Raw genomic sequence first — 25,862 nt, forward strand, 5'->3', positions numbered from 1 at the left:
TATATCTGTTGGTGTGAATCCAAAGGATTCCCATGGAATAAGATAAAAATTCCTAAGATTCTCTCCTTTCTTCAAGAAGGTTTGGAGAAAGGATTATCTGCACGTTCTCTAAAGGGACAGATCTCTGCTTTATCGGTCTTACTACACAAAAGACTGGCAGCTGTGCCAGATGTTCAAGCTTTTGTTCAGGCTCTGGTTAGGATCAAGCCTGTTTACAGACCTTTGACTCCTCCCTGGAGTCTAAATCTAGTTCTTTCAGTTCTTCAAGGGGTTCCGTTTGAACCCTTACATTCCATAGATATTAAGTTACTATCTTGGAAAGTTTTGTTTTTGGTTGCAATTTCTTCTGCTAGAAGAGTTTCAGAGTTATCTGCTCTGCAGTGTTCTCCTCCTTATCTGGTGTTCCATGCAGATAAGGTGGTTTTGCGTACTAAGCCTGGTTTTCTTCCTAAAGTTGTTTCTAACAAAAATATTAACCAGGAGATAGTTGTACCTTCTTTGTGTCCGAATCCAGTTTCAAAGAAGGAACGTTTGTTACACAATTTGGATGTTGTCCATGCTCTAAAGTTCTATTTAGAGGCTACTAAAGATTTCAGACAAACATCTTCCTTGTTTGTTGTTTATTCTGGTAAAAGGAGAGGTCTAAAAGCGACTTCTACCTCTCTTTCCTTTTGGCTTAAAAGCATTATCCGATTGGCTTATGAGACTGCCGGACGGCAGCCTCCTGAAAGAATCACAGCTCACTCCACTAGGGCTGTGGCTTCCACATGGGCCTTCAAGAACGAGGCTTCTGTTGACCAGATATGTAAGGCAGCGACTTGGTCTTCACTGCACACTTTTGCCAAATTTTACAAATTTGATACTTTTGCTTCTTCGGAGGCTATTTTTGGGAGAAAGGTTTTGCAAGCTGTGGTGCCTTCCGTTTAGGTGACCTGATTTGCTCCCTCCCTTCATCCGTGTCCTAAAGCTTTGGTATTGGTTCCCACAAGTAAGGATGACGCCGTGGACCGGACACACCAATGTTAGAGAAAACAGAATTTATGCTTACCTGATAAATTACTTTCTCCAACGGTGTGTCCGGTCCACGGCCCGCCCTGGTTTTTTAATCAGGTCTGATGAATTATTTTCTTTAACTACAGTCACCACGGTACCATATGGTTTCTCCTATATATATTTCCTCCTGTCCGTCGGTCAAATGACTGGGGTGGGCGGAGCCTAGGAGGGATCATGTGACCAGCTTTGCTGGGACTCTTTGCCATTTCCTGTTGGGGAAGAGAATATCCCACAAGTAAGGATGACGCCGTGGACCGGACACACCGTTGGAGAAAGTAATTTATCAGGTAAGCATAAATTCTGTTTTTACCTTGTCAGCTGTTTATCTTGCTCTGCAGGGTAGTGTGTGTGTGTGTGTTTGTGAAAGAATGACACATGCATTACAAAAAAAATGCCCATGTTTAAATGCTGCCCTTTCATATCAGTAATAATTAGAAGGATTTTGAGGGTCTATGCTTCATTATTAGATTTTTTGGTGTAGTAAGGGCGCTAGCTGCTAAAGATACCAAGAAGTTGTGTTATTTGAAAAATTAATTAATGTGAGGAAAATTTATATAGACTATATGGTACAGGCATAAAATTATTTAATTTGCATAAAAATATTTGATTTCACATAAAAATGAACACCATCATATAATTAGACATAAAATGTATAATACAATATTTAGTAGAGACGTCTCTGACATAAAACCATTGTAATTAATTATTCGAGATAACCTTAATAAATTGCTACGGAGTGGACAGAAAATAGAGATACTTTGTACCTTTTCAGAAAATTTGATTTGTTTTTAGTTGTTAGATACAATAGTATAAATGTATTAAATACTATTTTCTGTGTTCTCTGTATATTGGGTTGTATTCCTTACAAGAAAACATATAAAAATACATATAAGAACACCTTGACAAAATGACTTTCCTGTTTTGTCAGTGTTTACATAAAAAATCAATATTAAAACACTTAGAGAATGTTCATCAATGAGCTCAATTTTATAGATAGATAGAAGTCCGTTTCAGCCGACAGTAAGATATAAAGTGTTAAGTCTGGCAAGTTCTTTCTTAATAGTGAAGCTGTGCAATATTAGCTAACATCAAGATTCTTGTCAAGGATCGTACCTTTAAGCTTTAACACTTTAACACTTTATTCAGCACACACACGCACACCACACACACTCTCATACAACACACCACCTCTCATATAACACACACACAAGTTATGACCCAGTAAACCTAGTGTTGCACCCCAGTAATGGGTCCTGACCTGTGGTTTGAACCCTGTTCTATCTGTGTCATGAAAGAAAGAAAAAAATGTTTATGTCCCTTTAATTAGTTCACTGTAGCTTCATAAAGATATCTGTATGTGAATACCATATAAATCTGGCACTGTGTGGCTTGGTTATGAGTCTAAAAATCAGCATAATGTTCTTAAAAATAAGCAAAACTATACATTTTTATAAAAACACTACCAGATGGGCTATATAAATGGATCATCTACAAAATATTTATGCAAATAAATATCTTGTATACAATGTCCCTTTAAACTAATCACAAGATAATCGGAACAAGCTGGACTAAATAAAATAGATGAAAAAATCTGATGTTTGCTAACATGGCTAATGTCACATTTTAAAGGGACATAAAACCCCAAAAGTCTACAATTTACTTATATTTTCAGTTTTACTACATTGTTGAAGAGACTACCTAGGTAGGTAGGGTGCACTTGTATGAAGAACTATATGGCAGCAGTTTAGCAAGAATACTTTTGAGCACTAGATGGAAGCAGTTTGTACAATGCTTTTGAACAACAGATAGGAAGAGCAAGAGTAAAAAGTACATTTGAAAACAGAAATATATGGGAAACTTTCTTAAAATTGTATGCTCTATCTCAGGGTTCTTCATACTTTTTTCCCAAGACCAGTGAATTGATAGCACATACCTTTGTGACCCAATTTTTATGTTTAGTCTGAAAATTTCTGAAGCAATATACAAGATAGTTACATTTTGTTGGCATAGTGACTTTATTCCTGGTTGTAGTCAAACTTGAAAGTTTTGCAAAAGGTAACACACTCTGATATCACACACACACACACACACAATATTTACACTTTCCTACAACACACACACTCTCATACAACACACACACACACACACTTTCATACAGCACACACACACACAAACCATACAACACACACACACACACACACACTTTCATACAGCACACACACACACACACACTATTTACACTTTCCTACAACACACACACTCTCATACAACACACACACACACTTTCATACAGCACACACACACAAACCATACAACACACAAACACTCTCATACAGCACACACACACCATACACACTCATACAACACAGACACACACACCATTTACACTCTCCTACAACTCACACACACACTCTCATACAACACACACACACCATACATCACACACTCTCATACAGCACACACACCAAACACACTCATACAATACGCACACACACTCTCATACAACACACACACACCATACAACACACACACACTCTCATACAGCACACACACGCACACCACACACACTCTCATACAACACACACTCATACAAAACACACACACTCTCATACAGCACACACACACTCTCATACAGCACACACACACACTCTCATACAGCACACACACTCTCATACAGCACACACACGCACTCTCATACAACACACACTCTCATACAGCACACACACATTCTCATACAGCACACACACGCACACCACACACACTCTCATACAACACACACTCATACAACACACACACACACTCTCATACAGCACACACACACACACACACACTCTCATACAGCACACACACACACACTCTCATACAACACACACACACACACACTCATACAACACACACTCTCATACAGCACACACACACACTCTCATACAGCACACACATGCACTCTCATACAGCACACACACACTCTCATATAGCACACACACACTCTCATACAGCACACACACGCACACCACACACACTCTCATACAACACACACTCATACAACACACACACACTCTCATACAGCACACACACTCTCATACAGCACACACACACACTCTCATACAGCACACTCACACACACTCTCATACAGCACACACACGCACTCTCATACAGCACACACACACACACTCTCATACAGCACACACACATTCTCATACAGCACACACACGCACACCATACACACTCTCATACAACACACACTCATACAACACACACACACTCTCATACAGCACACACACACACTCTCATACAACACACACACACTCATACAACACACACTCTCATACAGCACACACACACACTCTCATACAGCACACACACGCACTCTCATACAGCACACACACACACACACACACACACTCTCATACAGCACACACACACGCACTCTCATTCAGCACACACACACACACCACACACACTCTCATACAACACACCACCTCTCATATAACACACACAAGTTATGACCCAGTAAACCTAGTGTTGCACCCCAGTAATGGGTCCTGACCTGTGGTTTGAACCCTGTTCTATCTGTGTCATGAAAGAAAGAAAAAAATGTTTATGTCCCTTTAATTAGTTCACTGTAGCTTCATAAAGATATCTGTATGTGAATACCATATTCCTTGTGAATGTTATAGTCAGCTTTTGTCTTCATGTAAACTGTCAAGAAAATTAATTTATAAAGAAAATTAAAAAGATAGTTTCATAGAATAAATTGTTTCAATTTACATTTAACAAACTAATTGCTGCATTTAGATATTTAAAATACTGAGGCCTAGATTTGGAGTTCGGCGGTAGCCGTCAAAACCAGCGTTAGAGGCTCCTAACGCTGGTTTTGGCCGCCCGCTGGTATTTGGAGTCAGTGATTAAAGGGTCTAACGCTCACTTTGCAGCCGCGACTTTTCCATACCGCAGATCCCCCTACGCCATTTGCGTATCCTATCTTTTCAATGGGATCTTTCTAACGCTGGTATTTAGAGTCGTTTCTGAAGTGAGCGTTAGAGCTCTAACGACAAAACTCCAGCCGCCTGAAAATAGCAGGAGTTAAGAGCTTTCTGGCTAACGCCGGTTTATAAAGCTCTTAACTACTGTACCCTAAAGTACACTAACACCCATAAACTACCTATGTACCCCTAAACCGAGGTCCCCCCACATCGCCGCCACTCGATTAAAATTTTTAACCCCTAATCTGCCGACCGCCACCTACGTTATACTTATGTACCCCTAATCTGCTGCCCCTAACCCCGCCGACCCCTATATTATATTTATTAACCCCTAACTTGCCCCCCACAACGTCGCCGCCAGCTACTTAAAATAATTAACCCCTAATCTTCCGACCGCAAATCGCCGCCACCTACGTTATCCCTATGTACCCCTAATCTGCTGCCCCTAACACCGCCGACCCCTATATTATATTTATTAACCCCTAATCTGCCCCCCTCAACGTCGCCGACACCTGCCTACACTTATTAACCCCTAATCTGCCGAGCGGACCTGAGCGCTACTATAATAAAGTTATGAACCCCTAACCCGCCTCACTAACCCTATCATAAATAGTATTAACCCCTAATCTGCCCTCCCTAACATCGCCGACACCTAACTTCAATTATTAACCCCTAATCTGCCGACCGGAGCTCACCGCTATTCTAATAAATTGATTAACCCCTAAAGCTAAGTCTAACCCTAACACTAACACCCCCCTAAGTTAAATATAATTTTTATCTAACAAAATAAATTAACTCTTATTAAATAAATGATTCCTATTTAAAGCTAAATACTTACCTGTAAAATAAATCCTAATATAGCTACAATATAAATTATAATTATATTATAGCTATTTTAGGATTAATATTTATTTTACAGGTAACTTTGTATTTATTTTAACCAGGTACAATAGCTATTAAATAGTTAAGAACTATTTAATAGTTACCTAGTTAAAATAATAACAAAATTACCTGTAAAATAAATCCTAACCTAAGATATAATTAAACCTAACACTACCCTATCAATAAAATAATTAAATAAACTACCTACAATTACCTACAATTAACCTAACACTACACTATCAATAAATTAATTAAACACAATTCCTACAAATAAATAAAATTAAATAAACTAGCTAAAGTACAAAAAATAAAAAAGAACTAAGTTACAGAAAATAAAAAAATATTTACAAACATAAGAAAAATATTACAACAATTTTAAAATAATTACACCTACTCTAAGCCCCCTAATAAAATAACAAAGCCCCCCAAAATAAAAAATTCCCTACCCTATTCTAAATTAAAAAAATTACAAGCTCTTTTACCTTACCAGCCCTGAACAGGGCCCTTTGCGGGGCATGCCCCAAGAATTTCAGCTCTTTTGCCTGTAAAAGAATAAATACAATACCCCCCCCCCAACATTACAACCCACCACCCACATACCCCTAATCTAACCCAAACCCCCCTTAAATAAACCTAACACTAAGCCCCTGAAGATCTTCCTACCTTGTCTTCACCATCCAGGTTCACCGATCCGTCCTGAAGAGCTCCTCCGATGTCCTGATCCAAGCCCAAGCGGGGGCTGAAGAGGTCCATGATCCGGTCAAAGTCTTCATCCAAGCGGGGCAGAAGAGGATCTTCCATCCGATTGAAGTCATCATCCAGGCGGCATCTTCTATGGTCTTCCATCTGGAGCGAAGCGGCAGGATCCTGAAGACCTCCAGCGCGGAACATCCATCCGGACCGACGACTGAACGACGAATGACTGTTCCTTTAAGGGACGTCATCCAAGATGGCGTCCCTCGAATTCCGATTGGCTGATAGGATTCTATCAGCCAATCGGAATTAAGGTAGGAATTTTCTGATTGGCTGATGGAATCAGCCAATCAGAATCAAGTTCAATCCGATTGGCTGATCCAATCAGCCAATCAGATTGAGCTCGCATTCTATTGGCTGTTCCGATCAGCCAATAGAATGCGAGCTCAATCTGATTGGCTGATTGGATCGGCCAATCGGATTGAACTAGATTCTGATTGGCTGATTCCATCAGCCAATCAGAAAATTCCTACCTTAATTCTGATTGGCTGATAGAATCCTATCAGCCAATCGGAATTCGAGGGACGCCATCTTGGATGACGTCCCTTAAAGGAACAGTCATTCGTCGTTCAGTCGTCGGTCCGGATGGATGTTCCGCGCTGGAGGTCTTCAGGATCCTGCCGCTTCGCTCCGGATGGAAGACCATAGAAGATGCCGCCTGGATGATGACTTCAATCGGATGGAAGATCCTCTTCTGCCCCGCTTGGATGAAGACTTTGACCGGATCATGGACCTCTTCAGCCCCCGCTTGGGCTTGGATCAGGACATCGGAGGAGCTCTTCAGGACGGATCGGTGAACCTGGATGGTGAAGACAAGGTAGGAAGATCTTCAGGGGCTTAGTGTTAGGTTTATTTAAGGGGGGTTTGGGTTAGATTAGGGGTATGTGGGTGGTGGGTTGTAATGTTGGGGGGGGGGTATTGTATTTATTCTTTTACAGGCAAAAGAGCTGAAATTCTTGGGGCATGCCCCGCAAAGGGCCCTGTTCAGGGCTGGTAAGGTAAAAGAGCTTGTAATTTTTTTAATTTAGAATAGGGTAGGGAAATTTTTATTTTGGGGGGCTTTGTTATTTTATTAGGGGGCTTAGAGTAGGTGTAATTAGTTTAAAATTGTTGTAATATTTTTCTTATGTTTGTAAATATTTTTTTATTTTCTGTAACTTAGTTCTTTTTTATTTTTTGTACTTTAGCTAGTTTACTTAATTTTATTTATTTGTAGGAATTGTGTTTAATTAATTTATTGATAGTGTAGTGTTAGGTTAATTGTAGGTAATTGTAGGTAGTTTATTTAATTATTTTATTGATAGGGTAGTGTTAGGTTTAATTATATCTTAGGTTAGGATTTATTTTACAGGTAATTTTGTTATTATTTTAACTAGGTAACTATTAAATAGTTCTTAACTATTTAATAGCTATTGTACCTGGTTAAAATAAATACAAAGTTACCTGTAAAATAAATATTAATCCTAAAATAGCTATAATATAATTATAATTTATATTGTAGCTATATTAGGATTTATTTTACAGGTAAGTATTTAGCTTTAAATAGGAATCATTTATTTAATAAGAGTTAATTTATTTCGTTAGATGTAAATTATATTTAACTTAGGGGGGTGTTAGTGTTAGGGTTAGACTTAGCGTTAGGGGTTAATCCATTTATTAGAATAGCGGTGAGCTCCGCTCGGCAGATTAGGGGTTAATAATTGAAGGTAGGTGTCGGCGATGTTAGGGAGGGCAGATTAGGGGTTAATACTATTTATGATAGGGTTAGTGAGGCGGATTAGGGGTTAATAACTTTATTATAGTAGCGCTCAGTTCCGCTCGGCAGATTAGGGGTTAATAATTGTAGGTAGCTGGTGGCGACGTTGTGGGGGGCAGATTAGGGGTTAATAAATATAATATAGGGGTCGGCGATGTTAGGGCAGCAGATTAGGGGTACATAGGGATAACGTAGGTTGCGGCGGTTTACGGAGCGGCAGATTAGGGGTTAAAAAAAATATGCAGGGGTCAGCGATAGCGGGGGCGGCAGATTAGGGGTTAGTAAGTGTAAGGCTAGGGGTGTTTAGACTCGGGGTACATGTTAGAGTGTTAGGTGCAGACGTAGGAAGTGTTTCCCCATAGGAAACAATGGGGCTGCGTTAGGAGCTGAACGCTGCTTTTTTGCAGGTGTTAGGTTTTTTTTCAGCTCAAACAGCCCCATTGTTTCCTATGGGAGAATCGTGCACGAGCACGTTTTTGAGGCCGGCCGCGTCCGTAAGCAGCTCTGGTATCGAGAGTTGCATTTGCGGTAAAAATGCTCTACGCTCCTTTTTTGGAGCCTAACGCAGCATTTGTTTTAACTCTCGATACCAGAGTTAAATTTATGGTGCGGCCAGAAAAAAGCCCGCGGAGCGTTAACAGCCCTTTTACCGCCGAACTCTAAATCTAGGCCTATGTTTGCATAGGTGAACTCAGGGAACCATGACTTATCTAAACCTTCCTAAAACTACTGTCATCTCCATAGGTATATGCCATCTGTTGTTTTATACTAAAAGTAGGAACACAGATTAACTGGTCTATCTTCTGACTTTTGGTGAAAGAAGATAGACATGCAAAACTAAAACAAACCATGGGAGGTGGGGGTGGGGGGCACCTACAATACAGGTATGAATATAACTTAGTGAATGTATTGAGCAATTTTAATGATTTATCCAGAATGTAATGGTATAACCTAATAAGCAACTTCCATTACTTTACAGATTGTGAAAAAGAGAAATAAATGGAAAATTTGTTCTAAATCTTTTTCCTACCATTTTATAATTTTTATTAGTCATTGCTGGAGGCTGCTACACATGACTGGGGAGTGGATGTGGAACGTGTTGAAATGAGGGATGTGCGACTACCAGTACAGATGCAGAGGGCTATGGCTGCGGAAGCAGAAGCTGGGAGAGAGGCCAGAGCCAAGGTAATGCACCATTAACATAGCATTTACATGTAAATCATAACATCAAATAATGTTAGCTTGCAGAAAGTCAAGTACAATCTGCACTCTTCCAATATATATCTATATCTATCTAAACTTAAACGGTCTAAAAGAATATTCTCTCACACTGCACCATTGGCAGCTTCTTGTGTGTCAGGAATGGATAGAAAATAAGCTGGTAAATCATCTGCTCTCTGTATTAAATTCATTCAATTACTTGCATAAAAGTATTCTTGTTTGAAAAAATCCAGAGTGCAGATTATATACCTGTATCTATCTATCTATCTATCTATCTATCTATCTATCCAGATACGCACACACACACATATATATACACACCCACACATATATATATATATATATATATATATATATATATATATATATATATATATATATATATATATATATATATAAAAACAGGTAGGTAGACTGCTTACTCAGATAAGAGTGGGAACTCATTCCACTTCCAAAACTCACAGCTCTGGGTGCTCATCAGGCACTCAGACATCAGGATTTACATCCAATGCACCAGTAACTTAATCCTAGACAAGTCTGGTCGGAAACCCCTGTAGAAAAAAAACATTTAAATATTAAACAAAACTCACAAAATATACAGCACTCGCTTAGATGCACAAATGATGATAGTGATAGACCCAGGTGTCTTGTCAGGGCTTCTTCTTTCCTGGGTCTCTAAGCTACAGCCACACATACTAGCTTCAAACCAAACAAACTGAGATGCAAATAAGGGTGTCAATCCTATTGGTAATTTCATAATTTTCATAGTGAATATATATTTGTACAATTTAATTATGAAAGAACTTACCTTATTATTACTAATAAGTTTGTTAATGACCAAAAGGAAGTCTTGATCTAACTATAGTTAGATATCATATGGGCCAACTCACTAATCAAACGTTAGTAGTGGAAAATAATGTAAAGTTCATTTCCCAATCAGCTGCTGATTGGAGCACTGTTGATCCTAAGAGGTACTTCTACTGTGGGTTTAACAAGGGTTAAACACACAATAGTGTAGGATCGCTTTGTATTTGTTTAAAAAGGCAAAATAAGCTGCCCCTTTAACAAATAGTTGAACAAACAAATGCGCATGACACAATTTTAGGTAATTTGTTCATACAGTTAAAAACATTACTCCAAAGGTGGGAAAGACTTTTCTGCAGATGGCAAAGGATTTAACTTTACACCATATTCAATGATGCTTCAGAAATGTCTTTGATTTCTGTGTCAGTCATTATTATGTAAGGTTCACTTTTGTTCTTGGTAATCCTGATTAATCTTATTGATTTCTTTTTGTTCAAGATGAATGATTTGTCTAAAACAAATTTATTTTTATATTTTATATAATACAGTGACAACTAATGTATGTAATGATCTACAGGGTTAGATTACATGCACATATCTGATAAAATCTCCCAGAAGCTTTCTGGGACTGGGAGGTGAGAGGAACTTGTGAAAGGTGACCTTCTGGTGTTCTGTGGGTGGAGCAATGACAGGAGGGATGAGTCCATGGGTGTGTCATGGGTGAGACAGGCATGTCCAGGGTACCACCAGGGCAGTCCCTGAAAACTGTGTAGAACTTCCAACCCTTGACAATTATACAAGATCAGTAATGGTTAGGAGGACAATTCAAGCTTAAAAGGGACAGTCAACTTTTGTTTATTGTTTAAAAAGATAGATAATCCCTTTGTTTTGAACAGCCAACATGGTTATAGTAATATACTTTTAACCACTGTAATTACTTTGTATCTAAGCCTATTTTGACAGCCCCCTGATCACATGACTTTTTATTTATTATCTATTGACTTGCATTTTAGCTGTGTTGTGCAGAACCTACGGGCGTGAGCACAATGTTATCTATATGTCCCACATGAACTAGAAGTGTTCTGTTGTGAAAAGCAAATAAAAAACGTGATTAAGAGGCTTTCTGTAGTGGCTTACAAACAGGCAGATGTTTAGAGGTTATATAGTATATTAATAAAACAATGTTGGTTGTACAAAGCTGGGGAATGGGTAGTAAAGGGGTTATCTATCTTTTTTAAACAATAACAATTTTAATAAACTTGAGCAAAAGGAGAGGAGAACTGTGGCTGTGAGCATTAACTGTTGATAACTTTAGTTTATTGAAAGTGCACTGCAGGTTAAGAGGATATCAAACTTACAATTTAAGCGGATCATTTGAAATGAAAGGTTGGGGAAGATATAGCAATTCAGAGGATAGGTCAGAATGATGAATACAGTTTGGGTAGAAGGAAGTTAGATGGGAAGAACTTAAAGGAGTAGGAATGAAAATGAAACCTTTTTCTCCTTATTACTTTCTTTATATAATATCACTGAGCTATGAGAAACAGAAAAGGTGTTTACATACAGTAGTGCAGGGAAATGTTCTAGATGTTTAGAAATCAGAGGGGTTAGGAAAGTAAGGGAATAAAGGACCGTTACTTTTTAGTGTGTCTTTGCATAGGTGTCCTAGAAAAGTGAGTGGAGAAACTTTACTTTTGCCTGTATTGTTACAATTATGTGGTTGCATCCTAGCTATAGATTCAAAGGGATGTTTTAGTCCCTATTAAACAAAATAGAATATAAGAAGTGTGACTTTTAGCTTGAAAAAAATGCATCTCTGGTAGCTGCTTCTGTATTTGGCTTGAAAATGGTGAAGGCAACACTGCGTCTGGTGCTTATCAATGTGATAAAATAGGTTCTCTATTATATTACAGCCATAAAAACTCTTTGTTGGATTTATACTAAAAAATACAGAAGACAAAAAAAAAAGATTTCTCTTATGAGTTGTGTTTACTTTCTCATTTGTAGATTGTAGCTGCTGAAGGCGAGATGAATGCTTCACGAGCACTGAAAGAAGCCTCCATAGTGATGTCAGAGTCTCCAGCTGCTCTCCAACTGCGTTACCTGCAGACTCTTACCACAGTGGCTGCTGAGAACAACTCCACAATTATATTCCCTCTTCCCATTGACATGCTCCTAAGCTTCATGCACAAAACAAAGTGAATACTTTACTTACACTATAATCTACTTCTTTCTATTATAGAAAATATGTACATTTGTAATAATGCAATATTATACATTTAATTTTAGAGAAAAGAGAAAAAAAAAAAATGTGTACATTCACCTTGTCCAGAAATAAAAAATTCAGCACTTAAACTCAAAATAAAAATAAAAAATACATTTCCTAATAAAGTGTTTTTTTCAAATTAGTTGGATAGTTTATCAACAATAATTGAAGAGCAGAACTTAATGTATATTTAAAGGGGCATTAAAGCACACACAAACACACACACACACACACACATATATATATGTTATATAAAGTATATATATATATATATATTCATATATATTCATATACATACATACATACACACACACAGTATACATAATCTATGTATCCTCTAGGCTTAATTATTATATGAAATTATTTTATGAAACTTTTTAACTGTATTTTTTATTTTTGGATAAATATATGATGCAATAAATCAGAAAAATTAAAATAATGTGTTTATTCATATCATGCAATGTCGGATTTTCTCTCACTGAAAGTAAACATTATTATCTGCCTCATTAATCTTAGTGTTTTGTAATTTAAAAATGAAATCAACAAACAAAATGACAATCTCATGGGTTTAGCAATTACATCACAGGTTTAAGGGCCTGTATGTTGATTGGTCCCTTTTTATAGTGTATACCGATGCTAATAAGTGACATAGGTGTGCAATTAAATTGTTGTGCTCGAAAACCATAGAGATATGTGTTTATGTTTCTTTAACAAAGCTGAAAAGGGGCATTATTGGACTAGCGGGCAAATGTATGTGTGTTTTTGGTTTATATAATTTGCTCATTTTTAGTAGTGTAAACATACTTTTATTCATTTTTTTAATTATAATTGATCAAGTAGGAAGCATTTTTATGTAACGGTAAATAAAGGTTTTTAGCTTTTTCTGGGAATGGATTCAAATGTGTAGAGGTAAGTTAAGGCATCTACAGGACAGGAACAAGTCAGGAAATCAGTCAGTATAGCAGCAAAGGTGCCTGAGGATAATTCAAAAGGGTAAACATATTTCATAAGTTAACATTTATAATCCAAAGATTGAACTCAGGCTTATAAACAAGGGTTGAGGAAAAAAACAAGGTCCAATAACCAGTCCAAGATCAAGACAGACAGAACAAACAGGAACAAAAGTTACTAAGATCATCACACAAGAATAACTAAGCACCAAATGAAAGGAACTACAAGTTTTTAAAGGGTGCTTGATTAGTAACAAGCTCCAGCTGGAAATTTAGGTTAGCAATGTGGGTGGAGCCATGACAGGAGGGATCATCCATGTGTGTAATAGGTGAGACAGGCATTTCCAGGGCATTTCCCCTTATGGGACATTGTGTAGAACTTCCAACCCATGATTGAGTTACGAGAAACAAGAAAGGTGTTTGCACACAGTTATTTCACTGAACCATTCTTGATATTTAGAAATCAGAGGTGTTAGAAAAGTAAGGGAATAAAGGACCGACACTTTTTATCCTTTCCTTGCATGGGTGTCCTAAAGAAGTAAGTGGAGAAACTCCACTAATAATTCATCAATATACGTTGATTAAAAAAAAATATTAATAGTTAGTATACTTACCTTAGATTTTTTATGATTTCCAAGCCCTCTGTGAACTCATTATTTAAACTTGCACTGTGCCGTCAGTATGCACTGCACACTCAATCTGACATGACTAGGATAATAGCATACGCACATCAACTGAGCTAGAATCATCAATGATGAGCTCGCCTTTAGATAAGAACCTTGTAGTAGAGCCAGAAAAAAATGGGGAGTGAATAAAAAAGGATGTTCTGCAATCCACTTGCAATGTGCATATGAGCTTCATAAACATCAACCTCACTCACACATTACAAGTGGATTGCTATACATCCTCTAGTCCTGTCCATGACCACTCCACATCATCTTAATAAACAATTTTAATCTGGGAAGGGAAATACACCAATCAACATTTACTGTTGATAAATCTATATTAAAGTTACATGGCATGCACCTCACTAGACAAGCAAGGGATTTGGAATAAAATTCATAACTAAAATATTTAAAGAGTATTGAACTGGAAAGGCATCATACCATGTAATTAAACCTCAGCATTTGCTATGTACTTTTATTCTAGGCACTAATTGGCTATGCCAAAATATGCCCTGGTACTAACCCAATAGTAATGGATCATTTGCTTCATGTGCATTCAACATAAGGGCTAGATTATGAGTGGAGCACTATTTTGCACTCCTGCTGATGCATTATCTTTGCTAGATGGAGGCTTTTTCTGAGCATCGGGTTGCGCTCATATGGCAAGCATTACAAGGCGTGCGCAGAAAGTTCAGCTTCGAATATTGCAACCGCTTTAACAAATTCTTCCATAGACTTCAATGGAACACAGAAAATGCATAAAAAAAACCTAACAATCATACTCATGAACTAACCCGACCGCGTTTATTCAAGAGGGCTAAACCCGAAATTAAATATTAATATTTTACATTACAATATTCTTCACATAGAAGAATATGTTCTATTTATTCTTAAATAAATATTTCTATTTATATCTGGTAATTTTTTGGTAAAATACACATATATACCTTTTTATATATATATATATATATATATATATATATATACAGTATCTCACAAAAGTGAGTACACCCCTCACATTTTTGTAAATATTTTATTATATATTTTCATGTGACAACACTGAAGAAATGGCACTTTGCTACAATGTAAAGTAGTGAGTGTACAGCCTGTATAACAGTGTAAATTTGCTGTCCCCTTAAAATAACTCAACACACAGCCATTAATGTCTAATCCGTTGGCAACAAAAGTGAGTACACCCCTAAGTGGAAATGTCCAAATTGGGCCCTGTTAGCCATTTTCCCTTCCTGGTGTCATTTGACTCAGTGTTACAAGGTCTCAGGTGCGAATGGGGAGCAGGTGTGTTAAATTTGGTGTTATCGCTCTCACACTCTCTCATACTGGTAACTGGAAGTTCAACATGGTACCTCATGGCAAAGAACTCTCTGAGGATCTGAAAAAAAGAATTGTTGCTCTACATAAAGATGGCCTAGGCTATAAGCAGATTGCCAAGACCCTGAAACTGAGCTGCAGCACGGTGGGCAAGACCATACAGCGGTTTCACAGGACAGGTTCCACTCAGAACAGGTCGACCAAAGAAGTTGAGTGCATGTGCTCAGCGTCAGATCCATAGATTGTCTTTGGGAAATAGACGTATGAGTGCTGCCAGCATTGCTTCAGAGGTTGAAGGGGTGGGGGGGTCAGCCTGTCAGTGCTCAGACCATATGACGCACACTGCATCAAATTGTTCTGCATGGCTGTAGTCCCAGAAGGAAGCTTCTTCTAAAGCTGATGCACAAGAAAGCCCACAAACAGTTTGCTGAAGACAAGCAGACTAAGGACATGGATTACTGGAACCATGTCCTGTGGTCCAATGAGACCAAGATAAACTTATTTGGTTCAGATGGTGTCAAGCGTGTGTGGTGGCAACCCGGTGAGGCGTACAAAGGCAAGTGTATCTTGCCTACAGTCAAGCATGGTGGTGGGAGTGTCATGGTCTGGGCCTGCATGAGTGCTACCGGTACTGGGGAGCTACAGTTCATTGAGGGAACCATGAATGCCAACATGTACTGTGACATACTGAAGCAGAGCATGATCCCCTCCCTTCGGAGACTGGGCCACAGTGCAGTATTCTAACATGATAACAACCCCAAACACACCTCCAAGACGACCACTGCCTTGCTAAAGAAGATGAGGGTAAAGGTGATCGACTGGCCAAGCATGTCTCCAGATCTAAACCCTATTGAGCATCTGTGGGGCATCCTCAAACAGAAGGTGGGGGAGCGCAAGGTCTCTAACATCCTCCAGCTCTGTGATGTCATAATTGAGGAGTAGAAGAGGACGCCAGTGGCAACCTGTGAAGCTCTGGTGAATGCCATGCCCAAGAGGGTTAAGGCAGGACTGGAAAATAATGGTGGCCACACAAAATATTGACACTTTGGGCCCAATTTAGACATTTCCACTTAGGGGTGTACTCACTTTTGTTGCCAACGGTTTAGACATTAATGGCTTTGTGCTGAGTTATTTTGAAGGGACAGCAAATTTACACTGTTATACAGGCTGTACACTCACTACTTTACATTGTAGCAAAGTGTCATTTCTTCAGTGTTGTCACATGAAAATATATATTAAAATATTTACAGAGATGTGAGGGGTGTACTCACTTTTGTGAGATACTGTATATATATATATATATATATATATATATATATATATATACACAGTGGGGCAAAAAAGTATTTAGTCAGCCACCAATTGTGCAAGTTCTCCCACTTAAGAAGAAGAGAGGCCTGTAATTTTCATCATAGGTATACCTCAACTATGAGAGACAAAATGTGGAAACAAATCCAGACAATCACATTGTCTGATTTGGAAAGAATTTATTTGCAAATTATGGTGGAAAATAAGTATTTGGTCAATATCAAAAGTTCATCTCAATACTTTGTTATATATCCTTTGTTGGCAATGACAGAGGTCAAACGTTTTCTGTAAGTCTTCACAAGGTTGTCACACACTGTTGCTGGTATCTTGGCCCATTCCTGCATGCAGATCTCCTCTATAGCAGTGATGTTTTGGGGCTGTCGCTGGGCAACACTGACTTTCAACTCCCTCCAAAGGATTTCTATGGGGTTGAGATCTGGAGACTGGCTAGGCCACTCCAGGACCTTGAAATGCTTCTTACGAAGCCACTCCTTCGTTGCCCGGGCGGTGTGTTTGGGATCATTTTCATGCTGAAAGACCCAGTCACATTTCATCTTCAATGCCCTTGCTGATGGAAGGAGGTTTGCACTCAAAATCTCACGATACATGGCCCCATTCATTCTTTCATGTACATGGATCAGTCGTCCTGTTCCCTTTGCAGAGAAACAGCCTCAAAGCATGATGTTGCCACCCCCATGCTTCACAGTAGGTATGATGTTCTTTGGTTGCAACTCAGCATTCTCTCTCCTCCGAACACGACAAGTTGTGTTTCTACCAAACAGTTCTACTTTGGTTTCATCTGACCATATGACATTCTCCCAATCCGCTTCTGGATCATCCAAATGCTCTCTAGCATACTTCAGACGGGCCCGGACATGTACTGGCTTAAGCAGGGGGACATGTCTGGCACTGCAGGATCTGAGTCCCTAGTAGAGTAGTGTGTTACTGATGGTAGCAGCAACCTACCTACACTTATTAACCCCTAATCTGCGTCGCCTCCACTATAATAAACATATTAACCCCTAAACCGCCGCACTCCCGCCTCACAAACATTAGTTACATATTATTAACCCCTAATCTGCCGTCCCTAACATCGCCGCCACCTACCTACATTTATTAACCCCTAATCTTCTGCCCCCAACATTGCCGACACTATAATAAACGTATTAACCCCAAAACCGCCGCACTCCCGCCTTGCAAACATTTGTTAAATATTATTAACCCCTAATCTGCCATCCCTAACATCGCCGCCACCTACCTACATTTATTAACCCCTAATCTGCCGCCCCCAACGTCGCTGCCACTATACTAAATGTATTAACCCCTAAACCTAAGTCTAACCCTAACCCTAACACCCCCTAACTTAAATATACTTTAAATAAATCTAAATACAATTCCTATCATTAACTACATTATTCCTATTTAAAACTAAATACTTACCTATAAAATAAACCTTAAGATAGCTACAATATAACTAATAGTTACATTGTAGCTAGCTTAGGTTTTATTTTTATTTTACTGGCAAGTTTGTATTTATTTTAACTAGGTAGAATAGTAACTAAATAGTTATTAACTATTTAATAACTACCTAGCTAAAATAAATACAAAAGTACCTGTAAAATAAAACCTAACCTAAGTTACAATAACACCTAACACTACACTACAATTAAATAAATTAACTAAATTAAATACAGTTACCTAAATTAAATTAAATTAGCTAAAGTAAAAAAACAAACAAACACTAAATTACAGAAAATAAAAAACAAATTACAAGATCTTTAAACTAATTACACCTAATCTAATAGCCCTATCAAAATAAAAAAAATCCCCTAGCCTAAACTAAACTACCAATAGCCCTTAAAAGGGCCTTTTGCGGGGCATTTCCCCAAAGTAATCAGCTCTTTTACCTGTAAAAAAAAATACAAACAACCCCCCAACAGTAAAACCCACCACCCACACAAACAACCCACCAAATAAAATACTATCTAAAAAAAACGAAACTCCCCATTGCCCTGAAAAGGGCATTTGGATGGACATTGCCCTTAAAAGGGCAGTTAGCTCTTTTGCAGGCCCAAACCCTAACCTAAAAATAAAACCCACCCAATACACCCTTAAAAAAACCTAACATTAAGCCCCCTGAAGATCGACTTACAGTTCTGAAGATCCGACATCCATCCTCAAGGAAGCGGCAGAAGTCTTCATCCAACCAGGTCGAAGTCCTCAACGAAGCTGGGAGAAGTCTTCATCCAAGCTGGTCAAAGTGGTCCTCCAGACTGGCAGAAGTCTTCATCCAGACAGCCAATCAGAATTAAGGTAGAAAAAATCCTATTGGCTGATGCAATCAGCCAATAGGATTGAAGTTCAATCCTATTGGCTGATCCAATCAGCCAATAGGATTGAGCTTGCATTCTATTGGCTGATAGCACCGCATGGCATCTAACGCAAAACTCGTAATCTAGCTGAGTATTTGCTTATAATAAGAAATATGTATAATAAATAAGTGTATCTTTGTTTTTGTTTCTCTAGAGGTAATCAAAGGTAAAAAGCACAGACGTTAAACGTAAATTTTATAGTTTAAGGTCGGGTTACTATAGCAACTAATTGATTTACCAGAAATCCGAAGTCTCATGGAAGAGTTAACACAATGTTAACTTACACCTACACGAAAAGAGGGACTGCACGCAATGCACAAAATATTTCAATGGAAACCTGGTACGGCTTAATGGAAATACAGAGTATTTGAAAAAGCAAAAGATTTCAACTGATTGAACAAACTTATGGTATACAAAGCAAAATCAAGAATATACGACTGCATACATTTTTTTAGGATAATATGCAGGCATTTAATAGGGAATTATGCTTATATAAGATTCAGAATATTAATATGTATATTAATATACAACTGACTGTGAAATGGATAATGTCTATAAATGGTCAACCAATTGTCAACAGTTTGCATTTCAAAATTAGTGACATAAAAAAGAATTTGAAGCCTGAAAACAGTAGAATTGTAAGCTTTAGTGAGATAGAGTATGATTATGATTCCTCAGTTACACCCTCTTCATAGGATTCCGCTGACAATATGTTAGCTCAACATGAACCTGTTGTTGCTGAAGCTTCACATTCAAAACACAGGACATCACATGCTCTACCAATTTTAAAAGTAAAACAAAAATACATAGAGGGGGCAGAGGCAGAAAGTATCACAATACAGGTAGGGAGATATCCCCCACATGCTGAGATGACCTTAAAGGTGTCCAGTAGAATATTTAAGGGGCATTGTACCCTGGATATTTCTTTGCATAAATCTGTTGTAGATGGCACATTTATATAGCCAATCTTGGAGTGTTTTGTAACAATGTATAGTTTTGCTTCTTTTTTAAGAGCATTGTGCTGGTTTTCAGACTCCTAACCAAGCCCCACAGTGTCAGATGTATACACGCGTTTACAGACCTCTGCTGGCTTCTGTTTATTTGATCTGTCTTTTCATAGGCAGGGAAGGGGGGAGTGTCTGCTCTTTTTTTTTTTTTTTTTTTTTTAAAATACTCTTTATTGAGGTTTCAAATAAGGAAAACATACAAAAAAAAAGATGTCATTGCAAAAAACACAAATACAGTGTATAGTTACATAATCTTGAAATACACAACAGTTGCCTTTAAGACTCCAAACCCACTGAACAATTTAACGAGCCACTCTAGGGGCCTATAATGATGTATTGTGGATACAATTATAGTAGGTAAATTCAAATAGATTGAGATCACTCTTGGATCTCAGCTGTGAAACCCTGTTAAATTCTTTTATATTGTTATATTGTTTGTAAGACTGTAATATCTAAATATTATTGTTACAATTATTGAGATTAAAACTTGCTATCGATTCATGTTAAATTGCCCTTGTATATATAGAAAGATTTTTTTGAAGTTTGTATAAATTGTATTCATTTTTAACAAAAGTGCTATGTATCTCAGGGCGACACCCTGTAATCAGATAGTACACCTGAGCAAGGGAGGTGTGTGAATTTTCAGGGTTTTGATTGGTCCTGTCAGTCCTTTTAAGTCAGCAAGGTAGCTCTTAGAATTATGTAGCCTGATGAAACGGCATGTTAGCCGAGAAACGCGTTGCTAAGTTATTTTTATATTTTTAATAAATACTTTTATTTTGTCTACCTTGCTGGTGAATTGTTCTATTTGCCTTATTGATCCCTTGCTTGGATTAACCTCTATCGGCATATCCACCTTTATTTTCCACCACTCCTCCAACGATCCAGGAGCAGCTGTACAGGCCTCAGGGAGTCAGCCGAACGGCTCTTTAAGATTCGGCACGCCTGATATTGCACTGCTTGTGCAACTCCGTTTGTGAGTATAACTTCTCGACATCTGTTGTATGTGTATTCTGTGCCTGGGATAATCTGCACCAAGGGCGGTATCTATATTTTATGTCATAGGTATCTTTTTTTTCCCCACATCGTTGGTGAAGTGATTACCCAGTGAACAGCTGATTTCACCCTCTAGCGAGTCAGCCGAGCGGCTCTGAAGCTTCGGCTCACCTGTTATTGCACTGCATGTGCAAACATCTTTGTGAGTATTACTCTGAACTGTTAGTTTAGAATCATTTGTAGCCAAGGATCATCTGCACCAGAGCGCCTCTTCTTTTTTTGTTTCTATACAGAACGCAGTCATCTCTTTTTCAACATCTTTGGAGAGAGCAGCTATCGTTTGGGACATCATTTCCAGATTGGACATCACTCTATATTGGGACTTTCACTTGCATCTATGGATGTATATTTCCTAACCATATGACTGTGGTGACTATTGTTATGTATTTGTATTTATAATTATACAGTTCATATTGTTTATTTTTTGTAAGATATAAAACTTAGGATCTATCCATATTATCACTTTTTTGAAATAGCATAAATTAGGCGCACCTTATTTCTGGACACACTACTTAGATATAGTAGAGTCCCATTGTTTTTGTATTCAAAAAAAAAGATGTCATTGCAAAAAACACAAATACAGTGTATAGTTACATAATCTTGAAATACACAACAGTTGCCTTTAAGACTCCAAACCCACTGAACAATTTAACGAGCCACTCTAGGGGCCTATAATGATGTATTGTGGATACAATTATAGTAGGTAAATTCAAATAGATTGAGATCACTCTTGGATCTCAGCTGTGAAACCCTGTTTTACTCTTTTAATTGTTTTATGATTAACAAGAGAATGCTGAACAAACCTGCAAGGCCGGGGAGGGAAAATATTGTCATTGTCGCATTGCACTGCAGGATATATGAATATGAAAGTAATTAGGGTGCGGTACAAGCAAGATACACTGCTCAAATAACCCTCCTAAGTTAGGAGGTATATTATTTGAAAATGGGAGGGGGGGGGAGGGGGGGGAGGTGGTCAATATAAAGTAGTAGGTTACCAATATGTTGAGTATATGCTAGGTCAAAGGAGCATCTAAATCAAGGGAGCCAAAAGTTCTATGTTTACATAGTTGGCAAGATTTGTAGGGCTCATCTAAAATATAGTGCCTGAGAAGGGCATAAGTGGTAAGAGTAATGATGCAGGGCCTGCCTGCACAAGAAACACTGTATTAATCTGCAAAGTCTCGCTGCACCTCATGTTATAACATTTTAGCGATTGATAATATACTTATAAACTAAGGAGGCACAACTATTGGCCAGTGAGTGGTACCCTCATATAGTAATAAATATGCCCGCTGGGATAAGTAAGCCAACACAATGAGCGCTACATTTTGTCTCTGGATACACTATGTAGGTAACAGATAAAGTCTGATACTATGCAGGTTGAGCCAGAGCCATTATAACATAAAACATACATATCTATAAGAGGCTACTGATAGAATGGTAGGAGGTCTTGTAACTTGGAGTAGTGTGGGAGCAGATGACACACTTTGTATAAAATAACTGTCAATAGTGGGGGAACATCACGGCAGTAAAGGGATGAATCTACTGAACATAATGGAACGCCTATAATTCTAGACATATTGATTGTGAAGGCGCACCCCCCGGCCGCTGGCTACGCCTGTACCATTAAGGTAAAGAAAATAAGGAAATGCAAACAGTACCACATATATACATGTGTCTATCACATAAAACAAAATATCCCAGTGAAGGCAGAAAAATCTCCAAAAGTAAACACAGAATTGCAACATGTTAAACTGTAGAACTCCCAATTGTTAAGTGGCCAAGACACCAGCCCTCTGGGCCCAGCTGTGGCGCATAAACAGTGTCAACTAACTTGGTAACTTGCTATATATGACAGTTATAGAACTCTTGGGGTAACTTGCCACTGAAAACATACGTGAAACTGTTAGGGTGATTGAGGTTGACACAAACAAATATACATAGACCAGCATTTTGGTAGGTGCGCCTAAAACAGTAGACAATTATTACATAAAGTGACGTACAGACTTATTGCTAACTGTAAGCAGATATTGTGGAACAGCAGACTGATAAGCAGATGATGCTATGTAATTATTTAGAAGTTATTTTCAACATTATTGAGACTGGTAAACTGCATCATGTATGGGGTCCTATTGTGTTGAAACGATAGTCCAAGCTGAAAAAAATAATAGCCATTACATGTGTACCATTTAGTGCCTGAGAAATATAGACATAAGCAAAACAATAGGAAGGGACATGTGTTAGTTCGCAGTAGCAATTATCCTGTCTCTTGGCAAGATCCCAATTTCTCAAATAAAGATTGGGAAAATTTTCAGGGATGCCCAAGTTATCTGGTAGGCCTAAAGTTTAGGAGAGTTAACACTTTTGCGACAACCTTCCTCCAGCATCAACAGTGCTCTTATGTTGCCTTGAATTCGTTAAGAGAGCTAACCGGTAGAGAAAGTTCACAAACATGAAACCCAGTCAGCGAAGCCCATCACCAGCCATATAAAACTCAAACAAGGCATCAGTATGTATGCAGCCTAATAATTAGCCAACTCCGGCTCTTGAGGCTCTTACCGCCAGGGCTAGGTCGTAAATCTTTTGTGGCTCACTTGTTATAGGATCCCTCAGCCATGGAGCAATCTCGCAATCTGTGCCATGTACTGAAGAGGAGTGTCGGCAGGTTAGTAGATAGACGGCAGCCACGCGGGGGTCTCTCATCCAGCGCCATCTGTTAGTGCGGTAATAAGTATCTGTCAGCGTTACCGCTTCTGAGCCCCTGCAATGCACTTGTGGTGGTGGGTCCTGAAACATATAGGCAGAATCCAGATCTCTACCGGTATCTCGCTCTGCAGACCCCTTCTGACCGTGATGAGGTAAGAGATATCCTGGTGTGGGGAGTAAAGATGGCGACTGCCGTGGGCCAATTACAGCTGCTGCACACTGATCTTCACAAACAGGTAGAGCAACCGAGGTTGTAGTAAGGGCAATAGAAGGTTGGAAAGCTTCAGCCACCGACTCCAATAGGGCCTCATTGTGTCGATCCAACGAATCTTTTAGTTGTGCAAGAAGGAGCGCGGCCATGATATCAAATGCTCGGTATCTCTATAGAAGGTAGAGACCCGGGATTGAAACAATTGAGACGTGTCCTCTGCTCCTGTCTCAATCTAACCGTCAATGTCAGTTGTATTAAGCCCCTTTAGGTTGCTGGTTAGCAGAGTCAACTCTGGCTCAAAAGTCCATTATACATTTCCCTTAAAATGCAGTTTTTGTGCTATTATGTACAGAGCTCTTGATGCTTGCGACCATTCCGTTTGGCGGTTGGCTCCGCCCCCCGTGTCTGCTCTTTTTGTTAGCCAGACCATTTCACTGGGTGTCCCTGCCTAACCTCATCAACAGTGCTAAACTGAGAGCTTCTAAGTAATTTTTAAAAGGTTTTATACTGGAATTTTAGATCAGTATCTGTGCATACTTTTCTTTATAGTAGTGTCTATTACATGCAGTTATAGGAAAATGTGTGTATACTGTCCCCTCCAAGCCAATAAACCCCTCTTTTAAACTCCTGTGAAAGTTTGAATAGCCAGATAATCACTGTGGTGATAGTGATCCTTAGAGATGTGCTTTCGTGCTTCAGGTGAATCCAAATTTTCTTGAATTTTGCTGATCTCGTCAAGTTGGCTGATATACGAAAGGTTGAATATATTATTGGACAAAATAAACAAAAAACCTATAATTGCTTATCAAAATAGATTTGTGCAGGAAAGGAGTTATTTTTTTTGGTTAATAAACTGCTTTCTTTATAATGACACTGAACAACAAGTCTCTTAAAAGCTTTACTAAATAATAAGCAATAATAATGCAGCAGACTCAGGTGGCTTGAGGAACGCTGTTACTGGTATAGCAGACACAGGAAACTAAGCAGGCACGGGAATATGGTGAGCATATGCTGATAACAGGTAAGTATGCTTGGCTTCTGGAACAAAGTGAGCATACACAAGTATCAGGTAAGTATGATTGGCTTTCAGGAACCAAGTGAGTATAAGCAGGTGCAAGGTCAGTATGCCAGACTCCATCAATAAGGTAGGTAAGGCAATGACTCAGCCCATTGTGTGGGCTGAGTGAGCTTTTATAGGAACTCCCACACCTTTAGGTGGGAGTTCCAGTAATTAGGACATGGCCCCTAGAAGAATACAGATATAAGTGCAGAAGCCGAGTCTCTGCTTTGAGACTAGGGGAAGAAGCATCTGCATTTACCGGACAAGCCTGATAACAAAGGTCTCCATTATTCTTCAGGATATAAAAAAAAAAAAACACTCAGCTTCATAGCCTCCCATTATACTGCACACCCTTCACATCTTATCTATATTAAAATACTGCTCAAGCTACCTCTTTTGCGCTGCTTCCTATTCTTACCTCCTCCCACTCTTGTTCTTCACCTGTCCTTTAAACACTGCACATTATGGCTATTTGCAAAA

The 25,862-nt window shown here is 38.6% G+C and overlaps 1 protein-coding gene across 1 annotated transcript in view; it reads left to right on the forward strand.

The window, feature by feature from the left end:
* STOML3 (stomatin like 3) overlaps positions 1–13,404 on the forward strand; it is a 45,720-nt gene extending 32,316 nt beyond the window's left edge. Inside the window, exons 7-8 of the mRNA XM_053708412.1 lie at positions 9,478–9,612; positions 12,460–13,404. Coding sequence (XP_053564387.1) covers positions 9,478–9,612; positions 12,460–12,654 — 330 coding nt within the window. The 3' untranslated portion in view covers positions 12,655–13,404. The remainder of the gene's footprint in view (positions 1–9,477; positions 9,613–12,459) is intronic.
* The last annotated feature ends 12,458 nt before the right edge of the window (positions 13,405–25,862 follow it).

Source organism: Bombina bombina, chromosome 3 (assembly GCF_027579735.1).
Source record: "Bombina bombina isolate aBomBom1 chromosome 3, aBomBom1.pri, whole genome shotgun sequence".
Classification (NCBI taxonomy): domain Eukaryota; kingdom Metazoa; phylum Chordata; class Amphibia; order Anura; family Bombinatoridae; genus Bombina; species Bombina bombina.